The following is a 23,173-nucleotide window of genomic DNA, read 5'->3' as shown; positions in this document are numbered from 1 at the left end:
GTTCTAATAAAGCTGGGAAATTAAACCAATATTTTTATTTTTAATAGACTTATTCTGTGGTAGCTGGTTGTAAGAGACTTCTTAAGTAAATTCACCATGCTAGTTTTTGAGGACATGGAAGAGAACGAAAGAAAGGTCGTTTTTTGAGACCAATAGAATGCCAAATTTGGAACAAAGTTTTAATACATGAATTCTTGTAGTTGCCAGAAAGTCCTATACCTCTCTTGGGTCAAGATGTGTTAAGTAAATTGTAAGCTCAAATAACGTTTTCTGAGAATTCTGTTTAGTTGCATGTCCTACAAGAAGCTGCTTAGATGGTGCAGATCTGCTTGTGCAAGTGAGAAATCTCCAAGGAAATTTCGAATGCTGTATTTTCACCAGTATTAACAGCCAATGTTTCGATAAAGCAAATACTACACTGATAGATCTGAAACAGGACTTCGATCCGGTAAGGGAAAACAATATCCGATAAATATGACAGCCAAAATGGAGTTAGAAACGTTGAAGAATAAATTTATGACAACCTTACAGGCTGACTGCATTTGATTGGACTTGCAGATTTGTCTATGAAATAACCTGTGGCTACTGTGGGACAGTATGATGAGATTGCTAGCAGATTGATATACTGACTGTTATATACCAATTGTCACTCTGATCAAGAAAATGTAGGGAATGAATAGGCCATGATCCTTTTGTCATATATGTACCAGTTGTGAAATTTAATTCTGATTTTTTAAATTTGTAATCTATGTCTTTGTAAATTGCACTCGCTGGTTTTCTTAACAGCACAGCTTTTGGCATGCATAAATGTAAATTGCTGCAGAACCTGCAAGTCTTTAACACCAGGCATAGGCCATACTTGTATTTGGTCTGATCCTACATATTTGCACAGTTTTTGTTGGTGGTTCTGGGAAGTCTCATAAAGCTGTAGTGGTTTGGTGTGAAGATAACGATTGGCATCATTCTGTAAAAGTTATTGAAGGTTCAACCCAATTAGCAGAACTTGGCACAGCTTTAAATTACTTAGAGCTTTTTAAGGAGGAACCTCTAAATTTGATTTGTGATTTTGAGTACATAGTCAAGATCCAATGCACGTATCTGATTCCGGACTTTTTGTTTGTTTGTTTGTTGATTAAAAAAAAAAAAAGGGGGTGGGGGAGGAGAAGTAGGGAAAACACCACAAAACCAATTGTCAAAAGCATTGTATGTGATGAAATACTTTGCAAGTATGACCCAAAACCATGCCAAATCACAAAGAACCTACATTGGCTATGGTCAAATCACTAGTTAATGGAAAAGGCCACATCAATTGATAACCTGGGGAAAAGGTTCTGTTTGTGTCATTACAGGCCAAGGATTGAAGCGGATTCCCGCGAAATGGGTCAAGCCATGGCTGAATAAAGACAACAAAGATTCAATGGATGCAGATGGACAGGAGGGAGATAAGTTGTGAGGACTGTTTCAGATGTAAACCATGGATCCTAATTCAGTGTTATAGGTGCTCACAGACCTGGAAGATAAATCGAAGTCAACCCATAAGGAAATTCAACAACTTATGGACTACATCCAGAAGACTAAAGAAGATATAGGGCTTTTCGGCTTGGAGGGGTTAACAAACTGGCTAGGGTTAGAAGGGTGATTTAAGAGCTTTTTACAAAGTGTGTTGCTTATCTTAGTTATAGTCGCTATAGGGTTATTGTGTTTAAGCTGTGTTCTCTCTTGCTTTAAAAGAATGTTTGAAAGAATAGCGAATCAGGCTCTACTCATACAAAAAGAAAAAGGAGGAATTGTTGGAGAATGGCTTAAAAATAAGGGACATGGGTCTGCAGAGCAGGTGTACGAGCAGAGCCTGTTCTGAAGGCCTTAGCATAAGTAGCAAGACTAGGCCGCAGTGGGAACCGCTGACTGTTTCAGTAAAATCAGCAAGGTCACTGCGGCCTTGGCAGAGCTTCACAAACAGCTTTCAACAGCACAAGAATGTAGAATAAGCATAGCTAGCAGCTGCAAGTAGGAGGACCATGCAAATGTGACTGTTAGAGCTTAAGCCAATTAGTAGGTGACAGGTATGCATAATTATCATGGACTCTGTAAGTATCTGCTGTTCAGGCTAATAAATCGAACTATGCTTTATCACTCATATTGAGTCGACGTGAGTGTTCCTCTGCTGCTCAAAACTGACCTCTCAGCTTTAGACGTTTTAAGCCTGCACAATTACTTGAGTTTTGGTTCACACACATCTTGAGATGGTTGGATGAAGTGTCCTTTAGCTGAACGCTGATCATGAAATGCTGAAATGATTATGTAACCAATACGCAAACGTGTAACCAATTAGGTCTGCAGGGCTCCCCTGAGGATGGTAACGTTTTGTACATAGTGGCTGTAACCTTTCTCTCTGGTGTGCTGGCTTTATTCCAGCACCCAGACCTGCACAACCCTGTAACAAATAACATCTCATCTCTGTGTGCTACAATCGGGCAAACTGTGAACTGGGCAGCAAACCTTGTTGTGGAGACAACAGTTGCCCTTGACCCCCAGGCCCCAGATTCCTTGGGCAGGGGGGTTTCTGGCTGCTCGGCCTCCACACAGGTCTGCCCTGCAGGACCCGCTTTGTCCCACAGCTGTAGAGGGTTTGTGTGTCTGGAGCGCGAGGGGAGGCCGTGGGAGCCGGGGTTGTCCCCATACAAAGGGCAGGGAATGAAGAGGCAGCCAGACTCTCACCGGTAGCACCGACTGGCAGTGCAGGATGCCATGGGCACAAATTAAAACCTATGGAATTCCATCTCAAAGGCAGAAAACACTTCCTTACCGGGAGGCGTGGGGGTGTCGTACAGCGGAGCAGATCGCCCAGAGAGGTTGTGCAGTCTCCAACCTTGGAGATGCTCAAAACCCAAGTGGACTGTGACCTACACAACCAGCTCAAGGTGACCGTGCCGGAGCAGTTGGCTTGGACTAAAGGATATCAGCAGGTCCCTTGCAGTCCCAGTGATTCTGAGATTCTGAGAACAGATAAGACCAATGCCTCCCATTAAAATAAAAAGATCTTATTTGAAATATGTTCTGTGACAGAAAGTGGTTTACGTGTATTTTCTTTCTCGTTTCCGTGGCTGGCTGAGCCTCACTGATGGGGAGGTGAACAACCTTCTCTGCTCTTCTCTGCTCCACCACGCTGGCCAGCTCACTGTAGGCGGCTACCAGCGGTTCAGCAGGACTGCAGCTTTGTGCTTTACTACTCCAACCAGCTTCCTGCGCTGCCTGCGTTTGGAAAGTACTTGAGGATGTTTCACTCTCTCTTCCCAGGGGCTGAGGAGAGGCTGACAGTCCTGTGAGTTCCCTGGATCTTCCTTTCCCATTCTTATTCCTCTTGCTGGTGTGGAGGTGAGTCCTGAGCCACCTGCAAGGTCTTTTCAGGCAACTCTGGTCTTAAAACAAAGGCTCATTGGGGACACACGTCAGGCTGCTCCCACTCAGGAGCTCTGGCCACCGCCAAGTGCCCGATGAGGGTGGGATTCGAACCCACACGTGCAGAGCACAATGGATTAGCAGTCCATCGCCTTCACCACTCGGCCACCTCACCAGCACACGGCTGCTGCTCCTGAGGCCGCTGCCGCTGCTCCTGATCTCGCGCTGCCTGCGCCTGCTGCTCTGGCTCCGGCTCCAGCTGCAGCTCCAGCCGCTCCGGCGGTGGCTGCTCCTGATGCCCGCACCTTCTTATCCTGCTGGACACGGCAGGGAAGGAAACAACCTCCAGCTTTTGCCTTCTGGGGACTGGCCCTCTCCCACAGTAGCTGGGCTGAGCTCTGAGGGCCTTTGGGAAACAGGTCTCAGCATTCACATCAGGAAATGACTGAACAGCACAGCCCCACACACCTTCCCAGGAAGGAACACGGGAGAGTGACCCTGGGGCGCTTCAGTGCCTCCAAGGGAATTCACAGCCTCTCCAGGGAGGTGACAGAGTCCCCATGACTTCAGCTTTTCAAGATGCGATTGGACAGCGTGCTAGAAAATCTCATCTAGGCTCCCTTCCCCACAAAGCCTTGGAACAGATCATCCTCCAGGGAACCCTTCCACTCAGGGAGGTTCTATGAGTTTTCAGGCTTACATCACATTTTGTTTTGTGGCTTTCGAGGTGTGCCAAGTAGTAACGGGGCTCCTTCCACAAGAGCTCTCACTCCACCTGGCCTCGCCTCCAGCGCTGTGAGATGCCAGGGGCAAAAGACGGGGCTCTCTCAAGGCCAGGAACCATGGGTAAACCTGTCATTTACCAAGGAACTGTTCTGGGTTCTCAGCTGGCTGGCATTGCAGAAGACGGGAGGGTGAAACAGGAGTGTCCTGCAGAGCTGATGCCAACTGTCTTTAATGAGAAAAACAAAGGGGAATGGAAAAGACGAGAGCTTGAGCAACGCAGTTTGGAGGCTGAGGAAAGCTCAGAGAAATGCGGCCATCTGAAGGAAAACCTCCCCGACAGGCATGCTGCTTTTCCAGTTCCCTTCAAGGCTCTGGCAATCATGTGTTACCCACTGGGAGGGAGGGAAGGGGGAAGGAAGGAGGGAAGGAGGGAGGGAAGGAGGGAGGGAAGGAAGGAGGGAAGGAAGGAGGGAAGGAAGGAGGGAAGGAAGGAAGGAAGGAAGGAAGGAAGGAAGGAAGGAAGGAAGGAAGGAAGGAAGGAAGGAAGGATTTAATGGGGAGCATGCAGTCAAGCAGAGGAAGACAGTGAAAGAGAGAGGCTTCCTTGGGAAGAGGCAGAAGGCCCGTGCAGGCCCCTTCCTGCAGGGGGAGCGATGGGAGCCCAACTCCTCTGCAGACCACGGCCGTGCTCTCAGGGCTGGCTGCAGGGTTTGCTCCAGGCTCCCAGCGCTTGACCGTGGGCAGGCAATCCGCTGGCTTCAGCGTAAGAGATTGCCCCGTCCCAGAGGCCCGCAGAGCCCATGGCCCAGACACCCGAACACCCATGGCCAGGGAGACCCCAGAAGCGAGGGGCACACTGGCAGAGCTGAGCGAGCTCCCCACAGCAGCCGATGTGGTGGATCCCACAGCTGTGCTCTGAGGGAAGGAGCTGAGGGCTGGGCCTGGCAGCATCACCAGGACCAGCGGGGGCTGGATGGCGACGCTGGAGTCGGCGCACTGGATGGCGCACAGCTCCTTGCAGCTGTTGGCAAGCGGGGCTGGGCGCAGGCAGCTGGCAGGCGTGGGCTGCAGCACGACGTCTTGCGGAGGGAGACAACCCTGCAGAAGTGGGAGGGAGAAGAGAACATCAGCTGTCGGGCCCTTTCAGACCCCCTGACTCATCGAGTCCAACCGTAACCTAACGTAACTCTCGCACTAAAGCGTGTCCCTAAGAGCCTCGTCCAAACGCCTTTTAAACCCCTCCAGGGATGGTGACTCCACCACTGCCCTGGGCAGCCTGTTCCAGTGCCCGACAGCCCTTTCTGTGAAGAATTTTTTCCTAATATCCAATCTAGACCTCCCCTGGCACTGATTGAGGTCATTTCCTCTTGTCCTATCACTCGCTACTTGGGAGAACAGACCAACACCCTCCATGCCCCAACCTCCTTTCAGGCAGTTGTAGGCAGTGATAAGGGCTCCCCTCAGCCTCCTGTTCTCCAGGCTGAACAGCCCCAGCTCCCTCAACCGCCCCTCATCACACTTGTGCTCCAGACCCTTCACCGGCTCTGTCGCCTCCTCTGCACTCTCTCTGGTATTTCAATGTCCTTCGCATGACGAGGGGCCCAAAACTGGAAACAAGATTCAAGGTTTGACCTCACCTGTGCTGAGTACAGCGGAACAATCACCTCTCTAGTCCTGCTGGCCACACTATTCCTGATCCAAGCCAGGATGCTGTTGGCCTTTTTGGCCACTTGGGCACACGCTGGTTCATATTCAACCAACTGTCAGTCAGCACCCCCAGATCCCTCTCTGCCAGGCAGCTTTCCAGACGCTCTTTCCCGAGCCCGCAGCGTAGCCTGGGGTTGTTATGACCCAAGTACAGGACCCGGCACTTGGCCTTGTTAGACCTCATACAATTGGCCTCAGCCCAACAATCCAGCCGGTCCAGATCCCTCTGTGTGGCCATCCCACCCTCCAGCAGATCAACACTTCCACCCAACTTGGTGTCATCTGCAAACTTACTAGGGGTGCACTCAATCCCCTCATTCAGACCATTGATAAAGAGATTCAACAGAACTGGCCCCAACACTGAGCCCTGGGGACACCACTCTTGATCGGCCATCAACTGGATTTGGCTCCGTTCACCACAACTCTTTGGGCCTGGCTCTCCAGCCTTTTCTTTATCCATTGCAGATACACCATCCAGGCCATGGGCTGCAGCTTCTCCAGGAGATGCTGTGGGATACGGTGTCAAAGGCCTTACTGAAGTCCAAGTACACCACATCCACAGCCTTTTCCTCATCTACTAGTTGGGTCACCTTGTCATAGAAGGAGATCAGGTTGGTCAAACAGGACCTGCCTTTCATACACCCGTGTTGACCGGGCCTGACCACATGGTTCTCTTGTATGTGCTGTGTGATGTTACTCAAGATCATCTGCTCCATGACCTTCCTGGGCACCGAGGTCAGACTGACGGATCTGTAGAGGAGCTGTGGGAGCTGGAAGAGGTGAAGAACAGTTAAAATGGTCAAAGGGATGGAGAGAGTGAGAGAAGCGGTGTGAGATGTAATGACAAACCACGACTGCCAAGCAGTGATGAAGTCTAAGAGAAGAAAATAGACTAACCCCAGACAAAAATTAGTGGGAAAAAGTTTATATATTTATTATACAAATAGTAAATATGATCTAAAGATCAAATGTGACAGAAATATCAAATATTACTCAATGTCAAGGGTTCGGATTGCAGGGTGACAATCAAACCCTGGCAGATGTGTTGTCAACCTCCTCTCCCCCCGCCTTCCCCTTTTGCCCCTCCCTCTCCCCCTTCCCACTCAGCACAGGCGATCGGGAGGGGAAGAAGCACAGAGAGAAGAGAGTTGGAAAAGTTAAAGATGTTTTACTAATGCTACTGATAAGAACAGAGAAAATAATACAAATATACAAAACCCATCTTGTAAGTCTGAGCAACTGCAGAGCTGGCACCCGAAGTCCTGGACTGGACTCTGCAGCCAACCGGAGCTGGATTCAGTCTCTCACTGGCCTCCGTTCGCAGGGACGACCAGCAAGGTCCTCTCCTAATGTCGGTCATAATGAAAAGGGAAAAAGGAAAGGGACAAGATCCTCGTGATCTCCCACTTTTATATGAAGTATTCACGTGAATGGGATGTTATACTCCGTTGGTCAGTTTCTTGGTCACCGGTTTCTCGTTGCCCCTCTCGCGAGATGTCCATCTGTGCTTATCAATAAGTTTTCATTCCATTGCTGTGTTTACCAAACCATGTGTCTGGTTCTCCAGGAAAATGCAGCTGATACAAAGCTTGAGCTGACAGGCAAATTCACTGAAAGAGAAACTTGTTGTTAACAAACCAGGACAACAGGACACCCAGGTAGGGACAGGGAGGGATCTCCTCTATCCCCACGGAGGGAAAGGATTCACCTGAGTCAACTGAGGCACCTCATCCTGGGTTTGTAGTCCTGGGGTTGGAAGGACACTCAGCTCCTTCCCATGGCCGCCACAGACCCACAGGAGGTGGGATTCCTCTTGCCTCCGTTCAGGTGGGCACACAATAGGCAACCTGCTCCATGGAGCTGCTGGTCTCATCTCCCACGGAAATGGAGATCAGGAGTGAGTTGTTCAGACTCAAGCACCCAATGACATCTGATGTGTCAGAGTCCTTTACTCGTCCCACTGATGGTGTTATTATCAAGGTGTTCCTGGATCACATGATGTCCCAGTGAATGGAAAAGGGGAATATAAGGCCTGTTTTTAAAAAGGGGTAAACAGTGAACCCTGGGAACTACAAGCCTGTTGGCCTCACTTCTGGGCCTGGTCAGATCATGGAGCAGATCCTCATGGAAGATTTGTAGAAACACAAGGGAGACAGGGAGGTGATTAGAGACAGCTCACAAGGCTTCACCAAGGGTAAATCATGCCTGACTGTTCTGGTGGCTTCCTGTGATGGTGTGACTGCATCAGCAAACAAGGGCAGACCTACAAATGTCATCTGACTGTCTGTAAGACCTTTGATACGGTCCCCCACCTATAAATTGGTGAGATATTGATGTGATGGACAGATGGATAAGGAGTTGGCTGGATGGCTGTGTCCAAAGAGGAATGGTCAGTGGCTCAGTGTCTCAGTGGAAACCAGGAACGAGTGGTTTCCCTCAAGGGTCCATACTGTGAGCAACATTTGCCTTGGCATATTTCCCCCATGCAGTGAATAACACACCGATCCCGCCACCGAACTCTTTTAAGTCGCGCTTCTCTCTAAGAAATCTAAACATTGTTCTGCAGTAAACAGAATCCTAAATTACTCCCCCCAACAGGGAGACCAGCAGCCGATTCAGTGGGGCCTTGAATTCAGCATTTTCACCAGATTTTGAGTGCATTTCCCCGAGGGGCGCCTGTCTTACCCCATCCTTGTTCAGCATGGGGTGGGGACGCTCTGCAATGCACACGTCTGCTGTTCCTGAGAGCACCTGGGCTGGTTTTGCTTTGATTGCATCCTCTGACACTGCAGCCTTAAACCAGGCTTAGCAAGAACTGAATCCAGCTCAGGAAACCTGCTGAGCTCTAGATGTGTTTCTCTCAAACAGTCGTTTTTGCGGCTGTGGTGTCAGCACGCCAAAAGGCCCACATCTCCACATCATGCGCTCCACTCTTAGGCTGGGTTTTATGTTTGCTTGAATAACCACCTGTAAAGAAGTCAATGACATGATATCTCATGCCAGCGTCCACTAAGACTGCTGCAGAAGGAGAAACAGCTCTTCCCTCCAACACCCGCTCTCCAACCCCTCCCAAAAATCTACTCCTTCACTGTTCACTCTCAGTGCTTCATTCTTCACAGCTGGATGGCAACAACATGAGGATGAAGGGATAAATTTCCAATTAATTTCCAATGACCTGACATGGCTTTCAATATACAAGACATCTAATTACAAACATACCAAACCAGGTTTCTTTCTATCATCAGTAGTTTATTGTTTGAAAAAAGTATCTTTACATTTTCATTAACTGTAAAGAAGAAAACGTGACTTGTGTTACTAAGATTAAAGCCATTACAAACTCAGTCAAAGTTGAATTAAACACCACTGTCAAAGTGCCATCTAATTGGAGCAAATCCCCAAATCAGAATCAACGAATAGTGATGGACTATAACCAAACCACTACAATAATACAGAATCGAAGCTTCTGATGTTCGTTTGAACATCTTCTGCTCTACCTGGCTCTCTTGGGTTTTTTTGCATCTTCAAACAGCTCAGCGTTGGGAAAACCTTCATTCTCACCCTCTCTTCTTCTCTTCCCTTGGAATCTCTGTTTATCTGCTCTGCCATCTCCCAGTGGGTTTTTCGTCTCTTTCTCTTTTGAGTTTGTTGGATTTTCCATGCCATGGTGCTCTCTTCCAGAAGGTTTTTCAGGGTGATCTCCAGCTATACAATGATTTTCATGGCTGTGCCCACCAGGATAATTCTCCCTATGTCCCCAAGTGTAAGGCAAAATCTCTCGTCTGCTCTCAGGTGGATCAAACCTCTCTAGAAAAAAGTTCTCTCTGTTCGGTGGAAGTCCAGGCTGAGCACCAGCAGCACAGCCCTTGCCAGACCTTCCAGACCATTCTCCATAGTTCCTTTCCCATTCTCTGTATCTTTCCTTTTCAAATGGATCCTGGAATTCAATCGATCGGCCATAGGCAGCTTTCATACCATATCGTGGAACCGCTGTGTGTCTGTTAAAATACTCCCTTTGTCCTTCCCCTTGAGGTGTTGTCCTTTGAGTGCCAGACTGGCCTCTAAATACTGGAGACCTTGACCATGAGTGGTGATCACCACGCCACGTTGACCTAGAACGATCGTTACAACTCTTCCCTTTGCCTTTTCTTGGAGACGATGGCAATGGCGAGTGGGAACCGGAGCGGGAACGACTCCGTGATCGAGAGTTGGAGCGAGTGCAGGAAGAGCCTGATCGCGACTTGCAGCGGGTGTACGAACTTCTAGGGTAAGGCAAAGCACTACAGGGAGACTTGGACCTTAAAAAAGCACAACACAGAAGAATAATTACATTATTTCAAAGCAGTCACTCTCCCCAGTTTTTTTCCTCTCAGATTTGGTTTAGTTGTTTTTTTTTCCCCCTCCAGAGAGCGAGTCCCAAGGGCTACAGTGCAGGATCAAATAGCAAGAAAACGTGATTTAGCCTGAGGACAGTCACGCTCGATTTTAAACTGCCAGTCTAGTCTATTTAACTTCACGACTTATTTGGCAATTTGTAGGGGACGCAAAGCACTTGTACTGCAATCCTATATGCTATTTAATCCTGTGCACTATTTAGTCCTCCACACTGTTTAATCAACACTTCCAGCCAGATGTCCTAGCAAAATCTTGCACATACTTGGAGCTCTGACCAGGAACAGTGACCACATGTTGATAAAATCATCTCTAAAAGCTTCTAAACTCTGGAAATATGACTCAATGCCATTTCTCGAGGACAGAACCTGGCACCATGACTAATAGAGAGCTCTTCAGTCTCCTGCCCAAGGGATTTTGGGGGATAGGAAACATCAGCTGCCCTGAGTTTTTTCTCCACAAGCTTTTCCTTTATCATTTTTTAAAGAATCATTTCACATGATTCCCTGTATGTTCATCACCATCATTCCTCCTCTCAAAGTCCTTCACCAATTGAAGATCTCTTTACAAACAAGTCTGACCTTTTAATTCCCAAGAAAAATTTAACCATGTCAACAATGACCAGTGGAAGCCACCAGTCTGCAGCCCAGGGTAAAATCTCTCTAGGTAGCCACGTGAGAGAAACAAGAAATGAAATGAGGACAGTTTCTCTGACCCAATTTGAGCTGTAACCCACGCAGGAAACTCCTGTCACTGCAAACCCGGGAGCCACCCAATCCACCCAGTGACACAGACGTGGAGTGGAACTCCTCCGGCTTCTTCCAGACACTCTGCTTCTCCATTAAGGACACACAAAGCAGTTACCTGGAAAATGAACGCATACGCTCCTTTGGACTCCTTTCATAGTCCATCAATTCCTTCACAAAATCATTTGTAAACTCATCAGGTTTCGACTTCACCTCCTCCCTGTTAAAATAAGTTTGACCTTTATTACAATTACAGTTTGAACTTCATTACGAAAAGACACCAAAAAACCAAAGCATGGTCAATACAAGAAGAGGCCACACCTTGAATCCTGGTGTCAGTTTTGGGCCCCACACCTCAGGGCTCAAAATGGCGGCCCCAGGGGCACCGGAATCACCTCAAGGCCCAAGATTTCTGTACGATACTCACAGCTCCCAGGCTGGTTTGTCACCTGCTGAGCACATTGCCCTGGCTCTCATTGGCGGATCTTTTGCAGTGGGGAGAGGAGAGAGAAAAAATCCCTTTCAGTTTATCTGAAGAGAAGGTTTTTAAAGAATTTCTAAGGTTATAGTTACCGGTTGGGGGGGTTGGTTGTCCTTGGGGGCCCAGGAGATGTGGTAAAGCCGCTTGTGTTGGAGCAGGAACCTGATAGTCCTGGGGAATAAATGCAAACACATGGAAAAGAAGCCCTACTGAAATCCAAAACTCATGGTGTATATTGCAGTAAACCTCACCTTCTCTGCTGACAAACTGCTGATGGGCAGAGAGGAAGAGCTGGGAAGTTCCGCGTTTGTCACCGGAGCAGCAGGAGGTGTCACCAGTGGCGGCGGCTGCTGCCAGAGCTGCTTACGGACCCTTTCTGTGTAGACAGTTCCATTTCTGAAGTTGTTCACAGCCTAGAGGCAGAGAAACCATTTACAGAAAGGTGACGTTACAGAATATATTCCAGAAACTTCAGCAGATCTCCACACAAAAGCCTCTGCGGAGTCAAATCACTTGTGCGCTCCTGCAAATGCCATCAAAGCTGAAATAAATCAACATCCAGAGATAGGAACGTGTCACATTAAACATGGACGTTAAGGATTGGTGTTCCATCCTTTATTGAATACTTTAGTATTTGAAGTCCTTCGGTGTTAACACCGAATTTGAATGTCAAACAATCACACTAAACAAAACTGACCTGAACTGGCCAGACTGTCCCTAAATTTAGAGTTGTACCTTCTGGAACAACAGATAATGGGTCTGAACAGGAAATTCAGCCTTAAGCAATTCAGCCTTGCTTAAGGAGATGTAAATCCATATTTTTTACACACAGCCTTTTCTTACAAACAGCTCATGTAAAAGTCACCGCGTTACCTGGCGTAGGAACTTGTTGGCAAATAAAGCATCCGGAGAAACATCCGTCCGGTGACACGTTGGGCATTTATGTTCCTCAGATTCCAGTAACGCTGTCCTGATACCTGTGAAGAATTAGAGCCACCCAAGTATTTTTAGCCAAACTAAGGACATGTTGTGGGTTCTAATCAATTATAAAAGCACTTAGATGATTAATGATGAAATATGGTCTGGAATGAAGAGCATGAAGCTCTAAATGTTCAATAGTGTGAAAAGTTTCTCTCATGCAGCAAATAGCTACCGAGTTTTGATATTCTGCTCTTGCAGCATTTGAAGATGTGGACGGGGCTGTGTCCTGGTGTGCTAATTGGTCTCATTAGACGAGGCTGTGTCTGGATGTGTTGCCTGGTCTTTTTTCCACCTTCTCATCCAGCAAGAAGTCACCAACCTCAAGGTCAAGGAATAAAACACCTCTCAAAAACCACGAGTAGGTCGGTTTGAGTTCTGGAGGTTCGAACCAACCCTCTCAGGGAGAAGAATGCGGATTATATTTATTTCTTATACTTCTTTTCTGATATTTTAAATGATATTTCTTTCTTCTATTTCTACTTTCAGAAGAGCGGGTGTGATGCTTGGCATTAACAAACACTTACATTCATCGCAATAACTGTTTCCACAGCAGGGAATAATGACGGCATCGGTCGTTATGTTTTTACAAATGAGACACAACAACTCCTCGGGAACAGGGTCGTGGTTTGAGGAGGAGCAGGGCGGTTCCGCTGGTAAAAATGGAGGTTTTTCCTTCTTCCCTCTCGCATAAGCTTCCCTGGAGGGGGGTGGAAAATAAGATGGCAATAAGATGGGCAAAGGAAAGCTTTTCCAAGCTTTGGATTTCGTCAAAGGGAGATAAGAGATGGAATTTCCAGGTTACGGGACGGTGACAACGCTTCTTCCCCCATCACTACAGGTGCCGCGCAACTTGCTGGCGTTGCCGCTCTCACACTCTCACGGGGCTCCTCTCGTTGCCCTTCGGGTCAGTCCAATTAATCCCGTACTTACGCGTTAATTATCGGTATTGCGTATTTTCCGGTGTTTGTCAGCATCGCGCCCCTGGTGCTGGGATCTTCAACCTCCACCAGGAAACTCCTGGGAATTCCTGTGCTCTTTTTAATCCTGGGAACGGGCTCAAAAGTTTTGTCCTGTTAGGAACAGAAATGCAGACGTCTCTCACCTGGAGACCCACGCTTCAAATGACATTTCAATGACCATTTTAACTAGCAAAAGCTTTTAATCCTCTCCTTTTGCCAAGCATGAGGGTTGCGTGAATATTCAACAAAAGACTTGTGGAACAAAAACACACAAATATCCAACAGGTGGGGTCAACAGAAACATCTCCGTTTGTACGGAATCCTAAACACTGCAAAATGTCATTAAAAAGAGTTCAAAACGGAAAAATTGCCAGTAATACTGAAATGGATCAAGAGGCATAAAGGATCGCAGAGGATGATCTACAGCCACATCTATTGTCTGTGACCTAGAAAAAAGAAAACAGTACATCTAGAATTCCAGGTTGCCTTGTATTTTGAAGGGCTTTGCAACTTTGCTGCACAACCTCTGCATTTCGCCCCAAGAGAAACAATTCTTCCTACGATAATATTAAAAGGGAATACAATAATATTAAAATTGAAAACGAAAAGATTTTTAAAAAGCTTCACCAGGAGCCCCCCCAGTCTTACCCCTTTTGTCGGGCAGTTCTTTATGTAGTGGCCGGGTTTTCCGCAGCGGAAACAAGTGTACGATGGTGGAGGGGTCTTCATGTAACTACAAGTGTTTTGGGGAAAAAAAAGAAAGAAGCGTCACCCTTGCCAAAGGAAATGCCTCGACAAGTTTTCCATCATCTTCAGAGAGGAGATCTGACATGAGCAGCACTCACGTGGCTGGATTGTATTGCCAGCAGGACTGGATCATCATGGCTTTTATTTTGTCTTCTTCAGAAGCGTTGGCTTCAGCCAGGTTGGCCGTCTGTTCAACGGGGAATTAACGGGTGACAGACACGTTATGTGCTTGGAACTCAAAACTTTCGGCTCTGTTTGTACCTCTGTAACTAATCCCATTTTCTTCTGAGCTACGTGTAGAAAAATCTGCATTATCCAGTATTTTTAAGCGCTAGGTAATTTGAAGGAGAAGATAGATCTCCGCTGTCCATTTCATTGAGAAAGATGGAAATGATTTGGACAGTCAAGGTCGTTCAGATCAATCACTCCTGGTTTTGTTTTTATGTGCATTTATAGGATTTTGTCCACAAATCCACCAGCTACGTTCAATTTTTTATTAAATTGTTCTTTCATATACACGTTATTTTTCTCAATGTTGAATCCAGATCAAAATCTATGAAACCATCTCCAGTAACATTTACAGAAAACTTGAGAGATACTTGACTAATTGAACCCAAACAGTTACATAACACATCCAAACCCCACAAAACATGACTAGGAATAGACTGTAATTCAAATATGGCATTTACTTCATCAGAATCACAAAGCAGAAAACTTTCTGCAACGCGTTGCCTCCATGCTGAGCCAGTCTGCACTCAGCTTTACGGTATTGTCCTGCATTTTCTGAAACACTTAAATTTCCTCAAAAGCTGAAATGTGTGACACACACTTGGACAGTTTTTCCCATTTTAGCATAAAATTCCACATGAGATTCCAGAGCCAAGGACACATTTCGAATTCAGATTTAGATTTCCTTTGAAAAGGAAAGGATTGCCTCCCAAGCTATTTTTTTCCTGAATGTACGTGATTTGATTTCTGCAGCGAGAGAGGGAAGAAGTTCCCAGTGGGAAGAGATTTCTCGGAAGTGAACTCCAGCCTGGAAACTCAGACATCACCGTGCAATTGTCCATGTTACAGAAACGCTTCTGCTCTGGCTGTTGCAACCCCCCCTGAAACGTCCGTAATTGAATTATTCTGTGAGAATTGTGTTAGTTTCCAGCACAAAAGTAACGAAACATAAGAAAACCAGTAAAAACAGCTTCTGAAGTGCCGCTTCTTTGCATCTTGAAGATGAGCGATTCTGCAACGTGACGTTGGGGCTGGGAGATCACAGGACAGTATCCAAATATACACACATTTTAAAGGTAAAATAAAGACGCTAAATTATCCAATATTAAATCCAATATTGTTCAATTACAAGACTTGTCCAGCTCTATAGGTCACCGTGTAAGATTCAAAAACAGGAAGAAAACACTGTTTTTAATAGTATTTGACAAGAATATATACCTTACATTCTATTGTAATACCTTAATAAGCTGTGCCAGAGAAAGAGGCGCAGGAGAGTCATCGATCTGTTCACAAAGAATTAAACACGTATTCAATGGTACATTCAAGAAACAGTGGGACAGCAGCACAAAACAGCTGTGACGAATTCAGATGGCGTCGCCTTACTGTTCCACAATCACGGGCGAGCTTTCCAGCCATTTATTCCTACCACACTGAGTTCTGCTTTGAAATGCATCACAGTATCACAGCATGTTTGGGATCGGAAGGGACCTCAAAAGATCATCGAGTCCAATCCCCCACACAGAAGCATGGAAAAAAAGCCAAATAAACTGTATTTGTGAACACGGCGTTTGTGTTGCTACACTTGCCAGTAAAAAGAAAAAAAGAGAAAAATAACTGTTTTCAAGAAATAAAAACCCATCTGAATTAGTTGGAATAGAATAAATGCAATTTACATTAAAATAAAGACAAAATATATAAACCACGTAACAGACACAGAGTATTCGACCTGAGCAGCAAATCCAGATCCAGACCATTTACCAGTCAAGTGTTTCCTTGTGTTTCTCATTTATATAATATTGGAGCAGCACAATGAGTGTTTGCAAACCTGAAGAAAAACACCACCCCTTTCCCAAAGGTAAATTCATAGCTGTGTAGCAACGATATTTAAATTCATGGCAATCTATTACAGACATTTTTGCACTCAGAGGGGACCCAACAAAATCGCTGCAATTACACGGTTTTAGGAACAAATCCCCAAGTATTTAAGGCACGACAAGGAATCGCGGAGCTGCACAGCAGTGTCCTCACAACAGCGGCGTGACTCACTTTCTACCTTGCTGAGGCCAATATTTACAACATTTACTGGAAAATACATTATGTCAATGCTTGGGAAACTCATACAAGGCTGCGTTGGTTAAAATTCAGCGTGGTGTGTAGGAGAAAGGGTGAGACAATGTTTTTACATACGGCTTTAGATGTTCCGCTCACTGGCTCCTGCTGACTTCTAGAAGGAGAAATAAAGGTGATCAGAACTTAAATGAAGCATCCGGACCCAACAGAAAGCAGTGAAACCAGATTCTAAAACCTGAACACCAAAACCTTAGGTTCTGATCGCCTCAGGAATGCGGAAATTCATTCTTATACATAAACTCTGATGCCAGAAACTGCTTTAAGTGCTTTAAAGTGACATTGAAAGCACTGCAATATTTTAGGAAATATTTATGACACTTGAAAACTTGCTGAGATTCCACACACTCATTGATCTGTCACTTCGTTCTTTCACGTTTATTTGATCTTTTTCTTTAGTGTGCAAACACCTCAGATTTGGGGCCTACGAATACCTGCTCTATCCGCCCTCAGCCCAGCGGAAGGAACAGTCAAACACTGAGAATGAGACTCTGCCCGGATGGGAACAAATTCCAAGCTCGTGCTCCAATGTCTTTACTATCAAAGCAAACACGTAAACCGAGGAATCCCTCCGTGTCCAGGAAATGGGATCTAAACTTGGGTCTCAGAACAACCAACCCCAGGAACAGTTAAATCATCTGAAGAGTCACCGCTGTCGGAGTTCGGACCTCACGTCCTAAAAACGTAGGCCTGAAAAATCAGGCCTAAAAATGTAAGCTTATAAAATGTAAGCCTAAAAATGTAGGTCTAAAGTTTCAGGCCAAAAAACGTGGGCCTAAAAGCGCAGCCATGGAAACAGAGGCGGAAAAATCTGCTTTGAGTCAGATCCATTCAAGTCTACCCCATCACAACAAAAATTAACAGCCGCTTTAATAAGCAAGATACAATCTGAATGCCTCTGTAAACTCATATCTGTTAAAAAGGTTAAAGCACACTGAAACGCCTCACAAAGAATGCAAAGGAATACTTACAAAACGTGTGTTTTGCTGGGAGCTTTCACTGCTCCAGCTGCAATTCTTCCAACAATTTCTGATGGCTTCTTAGGGACTGGGGCGTTGTCATCTGTGTGTCCTGAAACAGCAGAGATACAGAAAAGAAAAAGAAATCAGTCAGTTCATGAGTGTTTATGAATATGAGAACCCCTCTACAGATACAAAAGCAAAATTGTATACGTGACATCGCACTTCTATCGTCTCCGCATGTGAACGGGACATTTTGAGAATGCACAACCAGCAAAATGTTTTTCACAGAAGAGCAAAAAATATCCCAACTACTTGGGAAACTGAGACTGAGCCTAAAACACCAAGAACCCTCCACGAGGATGATTTTTCTATTTATATTTTAGACCACACTCTTCTTCAGACAAGGAGGAAAGCCACCAGACCTTCTGGATTAGGCCCAAACTAAAAAGCCCACCTACCTGAGACACCTGAATTTTTCACCATTTCTGCTCTGTTTGCCGTTGTGTGACACCAGAACACCCACCTGATGGCATCATCTGAGCCGCAAAAGCAGCAATTTGGAGAACTCTGCTTCTTCAGACGAGTGAGAATTTGCTGAGCTGTAACTCAACTTGTGCCGAGTCCCTGTCACCTGCGGTGTCACTGCATCTGCACCACGGTACTGGGCATTGTGACACAGGTTCTATGTCGCCTGGGTGTGGCAGCCGAGCGCCCCCTAGGGGAGGGGGAGCCTGTCAACCCTGGGCTTGTCACTGCCTGCTGTCCCTGCTGTCACAGCCTGGTGTCCCTGCTGTCACTGCCTGCTGTCCCTGCTGTCACAGCCTGGTGTCCCTGCTGTCACTGCCTGCTGTCCCTCCTGTCACTGCCTGCTGTCCCTCCTGTCACAGCCTGGTGTCCCTGCTGTCACTGCCTGCTGTCCCTCCTGTCACAGCCTGGTGTCCCTCCTGTCACTGCCTGCTGTCCCTGCTGTCACTGCCTGCTGTCCCTGCTGTCACTGCCTGCTGTCCCTCCTGTCACAGCCTGGTGTCCCTGCTGTCACTGCCTGCTGTCCCTCCTGTCACAGCCTGGTGTCCCTCCTGTCACTGCCTGCTGTCCCTGCTGTCACAGCCTGGTGTCCCTGCTGTCACTGCCTGCTGTCCCTCCTGTCACAGCCTGGTGTCCCTCCTGTCACTGCCTGCTGTCCCTGCTGTCACAGCCTGGTGTCCCTGCTGTCACTGCCTGCTGTCCCTCCTGTCACAGCCTGGTGTCCCTCCTGTCACTGCCTGCTGTCCCTCCTGTCACAGCCTGCTGTCCCTCCTGTCACTGCCTGCTGTCCCTGCTGTCACTGCCTGCTGTCCCTCCTGTCACAGCCTGGTGTCCCTGCTGTCACTGCCTGCTGTCCCTGCTGTCACTGCCTGCTGTCCCTCCTGTCACAGCCTGGTGTCCCTCCTGTCACTGCCTGCTGTCCCTGCTGTCACTGCCTGCTGTCCCTCCTGTCACAGCCTGGTGTCCCTGCTGTCACTGCCTGCTGTCCCTCCTGTCACAGCCTGGTGTCCCTGCTGTCACTGCCTGCTGTCCCTGCTGTCACTGCCTGCTGTCCCTCCTGTCACAGCCTGGTGTCCCTCCTGTCACTGCCTGCTGTCCCTGCTGTCACTGCCTGCTGTCCCTCCTGTCACTGCCTGCTGTCCCTCCTGTCACTGCCTGGTGTCCCTGCTGTCACTGCCTGCTGTCCCTGCTGTCACAGCCTGGTGTCCCTGCTGTCACTGCCTGCTGTCCCTCCTGTCACTGCCTGGTGTCCCTCCTGTCACTGCCTGCTGTCCCTGCTGTCACAGCCTGGTGTCCCTGCTGTCACTGCCTGCTGTCCCTCCTGTCACAGCCTGGTGTCCCTCCTGTCACTGCCCCAGGTCACTCAAAACTCGCCAAAAAGGGGCAAAACATCCCCAGATTTGGGGCCAAACTGGTCCAAAGACTCAAAGAGAAAAGTCGGGAAGAAGGATACGGGACAGAGGGAGAAAGCGAAGGGAGCAGACAAAGAGAGGGAAGAGGAAAAACTAGAGCTGGGCTGCAGGACTGAAATGGAGGAATTGAAAGAAAAGAGCCAGGAAGCAGGAGAGTGAGAGAAAAGGAAAGAAGAGAGGAAAGAAGAGACATCCAGGCAGAGGAGGCGTTGGTGAGAGAGGCTGGGACAGAGAACAGGATGAGAAGGAAAGAGGGGAGGGAAGGGAAGGGAAGGGAAGGGAAGGGAAGGGAAGGGAAGGGAAGGGAAGGGAAGGGAAGGGAAGGGAAGGGAAGGGAAGGGAAGGGAAGGGAAGGGAAGGGAAGGGAAGGGAAGGGAAGGGAAGGGAAGGGAAGGGAAGGGAAGGGAAGGGAAGGGAAGGGAAGGGAAGGGAAGGGAAGGGAAGGGAAGGGAGGCAGCTGGTTCTCTCCCTCCACTGAGCCCTCTCTGCCACCTCTCCAGCAGCAGCGCTTTGCTCCCAAGCTGTGCCAGAGCCACCCAAAAAGCCTTTCTCTTCCCCCTGGGGATCTAAAGGAGCAATGAGCTGGGAAGAACCGGTCCCCTCTCCGGCCCAGAGCAGCCTTGCGGTTACTTGGGCCTTCCAAACATGGACCAAGAACATGGCCTTGTGTGCTTCCTGAGGCTACAGAAGAGGGGGCACCACTGGAAAATGAGTCCCCTGCCTCTGGTGATGGCTGAGCCCAACATGGGAACATCAATCCCAACTAAGGGCTCCTTGAAGAGTCCCCACTGTCCCTCTGACTGCGTTTCTACAAAGAAACGGCACTCAGGAATGACACAGATTCGAATCACATACCTGGTGGGCCACCTCAGGTGGTGCTGCTTCAGCTCTGGACCTACAGCCAAGGCCACTGCATCCTGGACACTGCTGATCTGGCCTTCGGCAGGTGGCATTGCGTAGACACGGACCCCTGGGACAAGGGTGGCACCAAAGCGGGGGCTCCAAGCCGTACCCCGCTGAGACGGTGTTCTGCGGTTCTGTCAGCACTGGCCAGAACATCCCAGGCCTTGGTGTCAGTGATGGTGCTGCCTGCGGTCTTGGTGGCTGTGGAATGCAGACCTTGCAGGTGGGCTCCTCGGGCAGCCTGGCCTCAGAGCTCATTGGCAGCAATTTGCTTCCCACGGGAACTTTCTTTTCTCCTTGTCCTGCTCTGCACCTCTGAGGGGTCACGGCCTGCGCTGGGCTCTGCTTCGGTGCTTGGCCTTCAAGCTCAGATCTGCCCTTGGCTTGGCCAGTCATGGGCTGCTTTTTTGCAGGGGAGTCCCCTGGGATGGCTGGCAGACGCCTGAAACGACACAACAGAGGGGACGGCGTGAGGACACCGTGGGTTTGGGGCCCCATCCTGCCCCCACGAACCACGTGCCTGTTTGCGCAGCCACCAGCAGCTCAGGCGATGGCTGCGCTCAGCTCAGGGGACGAAATCCCCGAGCCAGGCCCTCGGTGGCACACGGCTGTCCCCACACGGCTCAGGAGGCCACACCTGGTGCTCTCCTGAAGGAGTGGAAAGGAACCAGCCCTGTGAAGTGAGGGCTCCTGGCAGCCCCAGCCCAGCCCAGGGCTTGGTTCTTGTGAAGTCAAGCTTGGGAGAACAAGTTGTACCAAGCTGGCTTTGGCTTTTCTGCCCGCTGGTGCCCAGTGAGCGTTTCTGAGCAGCGATCCCAGCCGTGGGACGCAGGGTGCAGCTCTTCCTCCAGGGGCTGTGGGCAGGCGGTGGCCGGCAGAGCTGCCCGTGGCTCTGCAAGGGCTCTCTGAGCTCTTCCTGCCCGAGGCAGCGCTGGCGGGAGGGACGGGGCAACGACACCTACGAGCAACAACATCTGTCAAACTTGGTACGTAGTGGTGAGGAGCGACAAAACACATTTCCCTGGGGCGGATCGAGAACACCTTGGTAAGTCCGGCTGCGCTGGAGAAATGCCCCAGAATTCACTCCAGGCCAGCCTGGCTGGACTCGGCCGCATCCAGGGAGCAAACGAGTAGCTGCAGGGCCTCTTGGAAGAGCACATCACCAGGCACGGCCAGTTCGGCTGCCAGGTCTCCAGAGGCTTGGTCGGCAGCCGAGGCGCCGGGTGGGACGTCGCTGCCCAGGGGTGTCCCCATGAGGGGGCCGTGCCAGAGGTGTTGAGGTGCGAGGACAGCTCGCCCTTGTGCTGGTGGCCAGGCATGGCTGTTGGCAACACCATGGGGCTGTGGCCACCGCATTCCCCTCTAAATCGGTGCCACCAGTGTTCCCAGGTGTGGGGCCGCTTCTGGGACCGTCCTTGGCAACCCGCACCATGTCCAGAGAGACACCAAAGAGCCGATGGGCCTCTTGGAGAAGCACCTCCTCAGACACTTCAGCATCATCGGTGGGACCCTCAGGGGCTTGTTTGTGGGGAGCAGCAGAGGGGCCCGGGGGGATGTTCCTGCCTGTCGAGGGTTAGGATTGCGGGGTGACAATCAAACCCTGGCAGATGTGTTGTCAACCTCCTCTCCCCCCGCCCTCCCCCTTTGCCCCTCCCTCTCCCCCTTCCCACTCAGGACAGGCGATCGGGAGGGGAAGAAGCACAGAGAGAAGAGAGTTGGAAAAGTTCAAGATGTTTTACTGATGCTACTGATAAGAATAGAGAAAATAATACAAAATATACAAAACCAATCTTGAAAATCCCAGCAACTGCAGAGCCAGCACCCAAAGTCCTGGACTGGACTCTGCAGCAACCGGAGCTGGATTCAGTCTCTCACTGGCCTCCGTTCGCAGGGACGACCAGCAAGGTCCTCTCCTAATGTCAGCCATGAGGAAAAGGGAAAAAAAAGGAAAAGGGACAAGATCCTCGTGATCTCCCACTTTTATATGAAGTATTCACGTGAATGGGATGTTATACTCCGTTGGTCAGTTTCTTGGTCACCGGTTTCTCGTTGCCCCTCTCGCGAGTTGTCCATCCATGCTTATCAATAACCTCACATTCCATTGCTGTGTTTACCAAACCATGTGTCGGGTTCTCCAGGAAAATGCAGCTGATACGAAGCTTGAGCTGACAGGCAAATTCACTGAAAGAGAAACTTGTTGTTAACAAACCAGGAGATTCCCCCCCTTATAATATGCCATTCACGGAATACTTAAACCTTATCAATGCAATCTATCAATACAATCTAATTAATCACTACTACTATATATATATATATATATACATATGTACATATATACACAGGAGTAATTAATCAGTGGACCATCCTTTGAAAAGTTCATTAAGTTCATTTTGTCACCACAGTCTCCCAGGGCAGGGAAAATGGTCCAAGTGCATCTCATGGCCCCTGTTGGTGGGTTAAGGACACCAACTTCCAAGAAGGTGTCGGGCGCCACTCGAAGAAGCCAGCGCTGGTTTCATCACCATTGTCTTGATCTGAAAGACACTTATTAAACATTGTTAGTGCGGCGATTCACATCGTACAGTTCAGCATTGCACATTTTCACCTAAAATCAAATCCCCTTGAGGTGCACACCGAACTTCTCCATCCTTGAGTGTCACCCACCAGGTGCTGCCAGGTCCCTGGGCAAAACAACCCCCCGAAAGGGCCTGCCTGTGCCTGAGGCAGGAGGAACCCAGACTGCCTTTCCTGACACGTCACGAAACCTCGCACCCCCAAATCCTGAGCCCCAGTCCTGTGCACCCCACACTCTGCAACCTTAAATTTCCCCCCAAGCCCCTGCACCCCAAACGCTGCACTCTTAGACCTGACTTCTAAACCC

At 48.7% G+C, this 23,173-nt stretch overlaps 1 protein-coding gene and 1 non-coding gene across 2 annotated transcripts; both read right to left on the bottom strand.

The window, feature by feature from the left end:
• Nucleotides 1-3,492: 3,492 nt before the first annotated feature.
• Nucleotides 3,493-3,574, bottom strand: TRNAS-GCU (transfer RNA serine (anticodon GCU)). The gene has a single exon. It is a non-coding gene; the product is annotated as a tRNA-Ser (tRNA).
• Nucleotides 3,575-9,145: 5,571 nt separating this feature from the next.
• LOC136115764 (E3 ubiquitin-protein ligase RBBP6-like) lies at nucleotides 9,146-21,644 on the bottom strand. Its single transcript, XM_071801234.1, is given in 13 exon segments — nucleotides 9,146-9,339; nucleotides 9,341-10,127; nucleotides 11,086-11,187; nucleotides 11,395-11,452; nucleotides 11,541-11,619; nucleotides 11,700-11,861; nucleotides 12,322-12,425; nucleotides 12,954-13,126; nucleotides 13,360-13,499; nucleotides 14,037-14,121; nucleotides 14,234-16,587; nucleotides 17,462-17,561; nucleotides 20,245-21,644. Coding segments are annotated over 11 exon segments (1,797 nt in total). The 5' UTR covers nucleotides 14,272-16,587; nucleotides 17,462-17,561; nucleotides 20,245-21,644; the 3' UTR covers nucleotides 9,146-9,270.
• Between the last annotated feature and the right edge of the window lie 1,529 nt (nucleotides 21,645-23,173).

The sequence above is a fragment of the Patagioenas fasciata genome, chromosome 36 (assembly GCF_037038585.1).
Source record: "Patagioenas fasciata isolate bPatFas1 chromosome 36, bPatFas1.hap1, whole genome shotgun sequence".
Classification (NCBI taxonomy): Eukaryota; Metazoa; Chordata; class Aves; order Columbiformes; family Columbidae; genus Patagioenas; species Patagioenas fasciata.
This window is presented reverse-complemented; position numbering and strand designations above follow the sequence as displayed.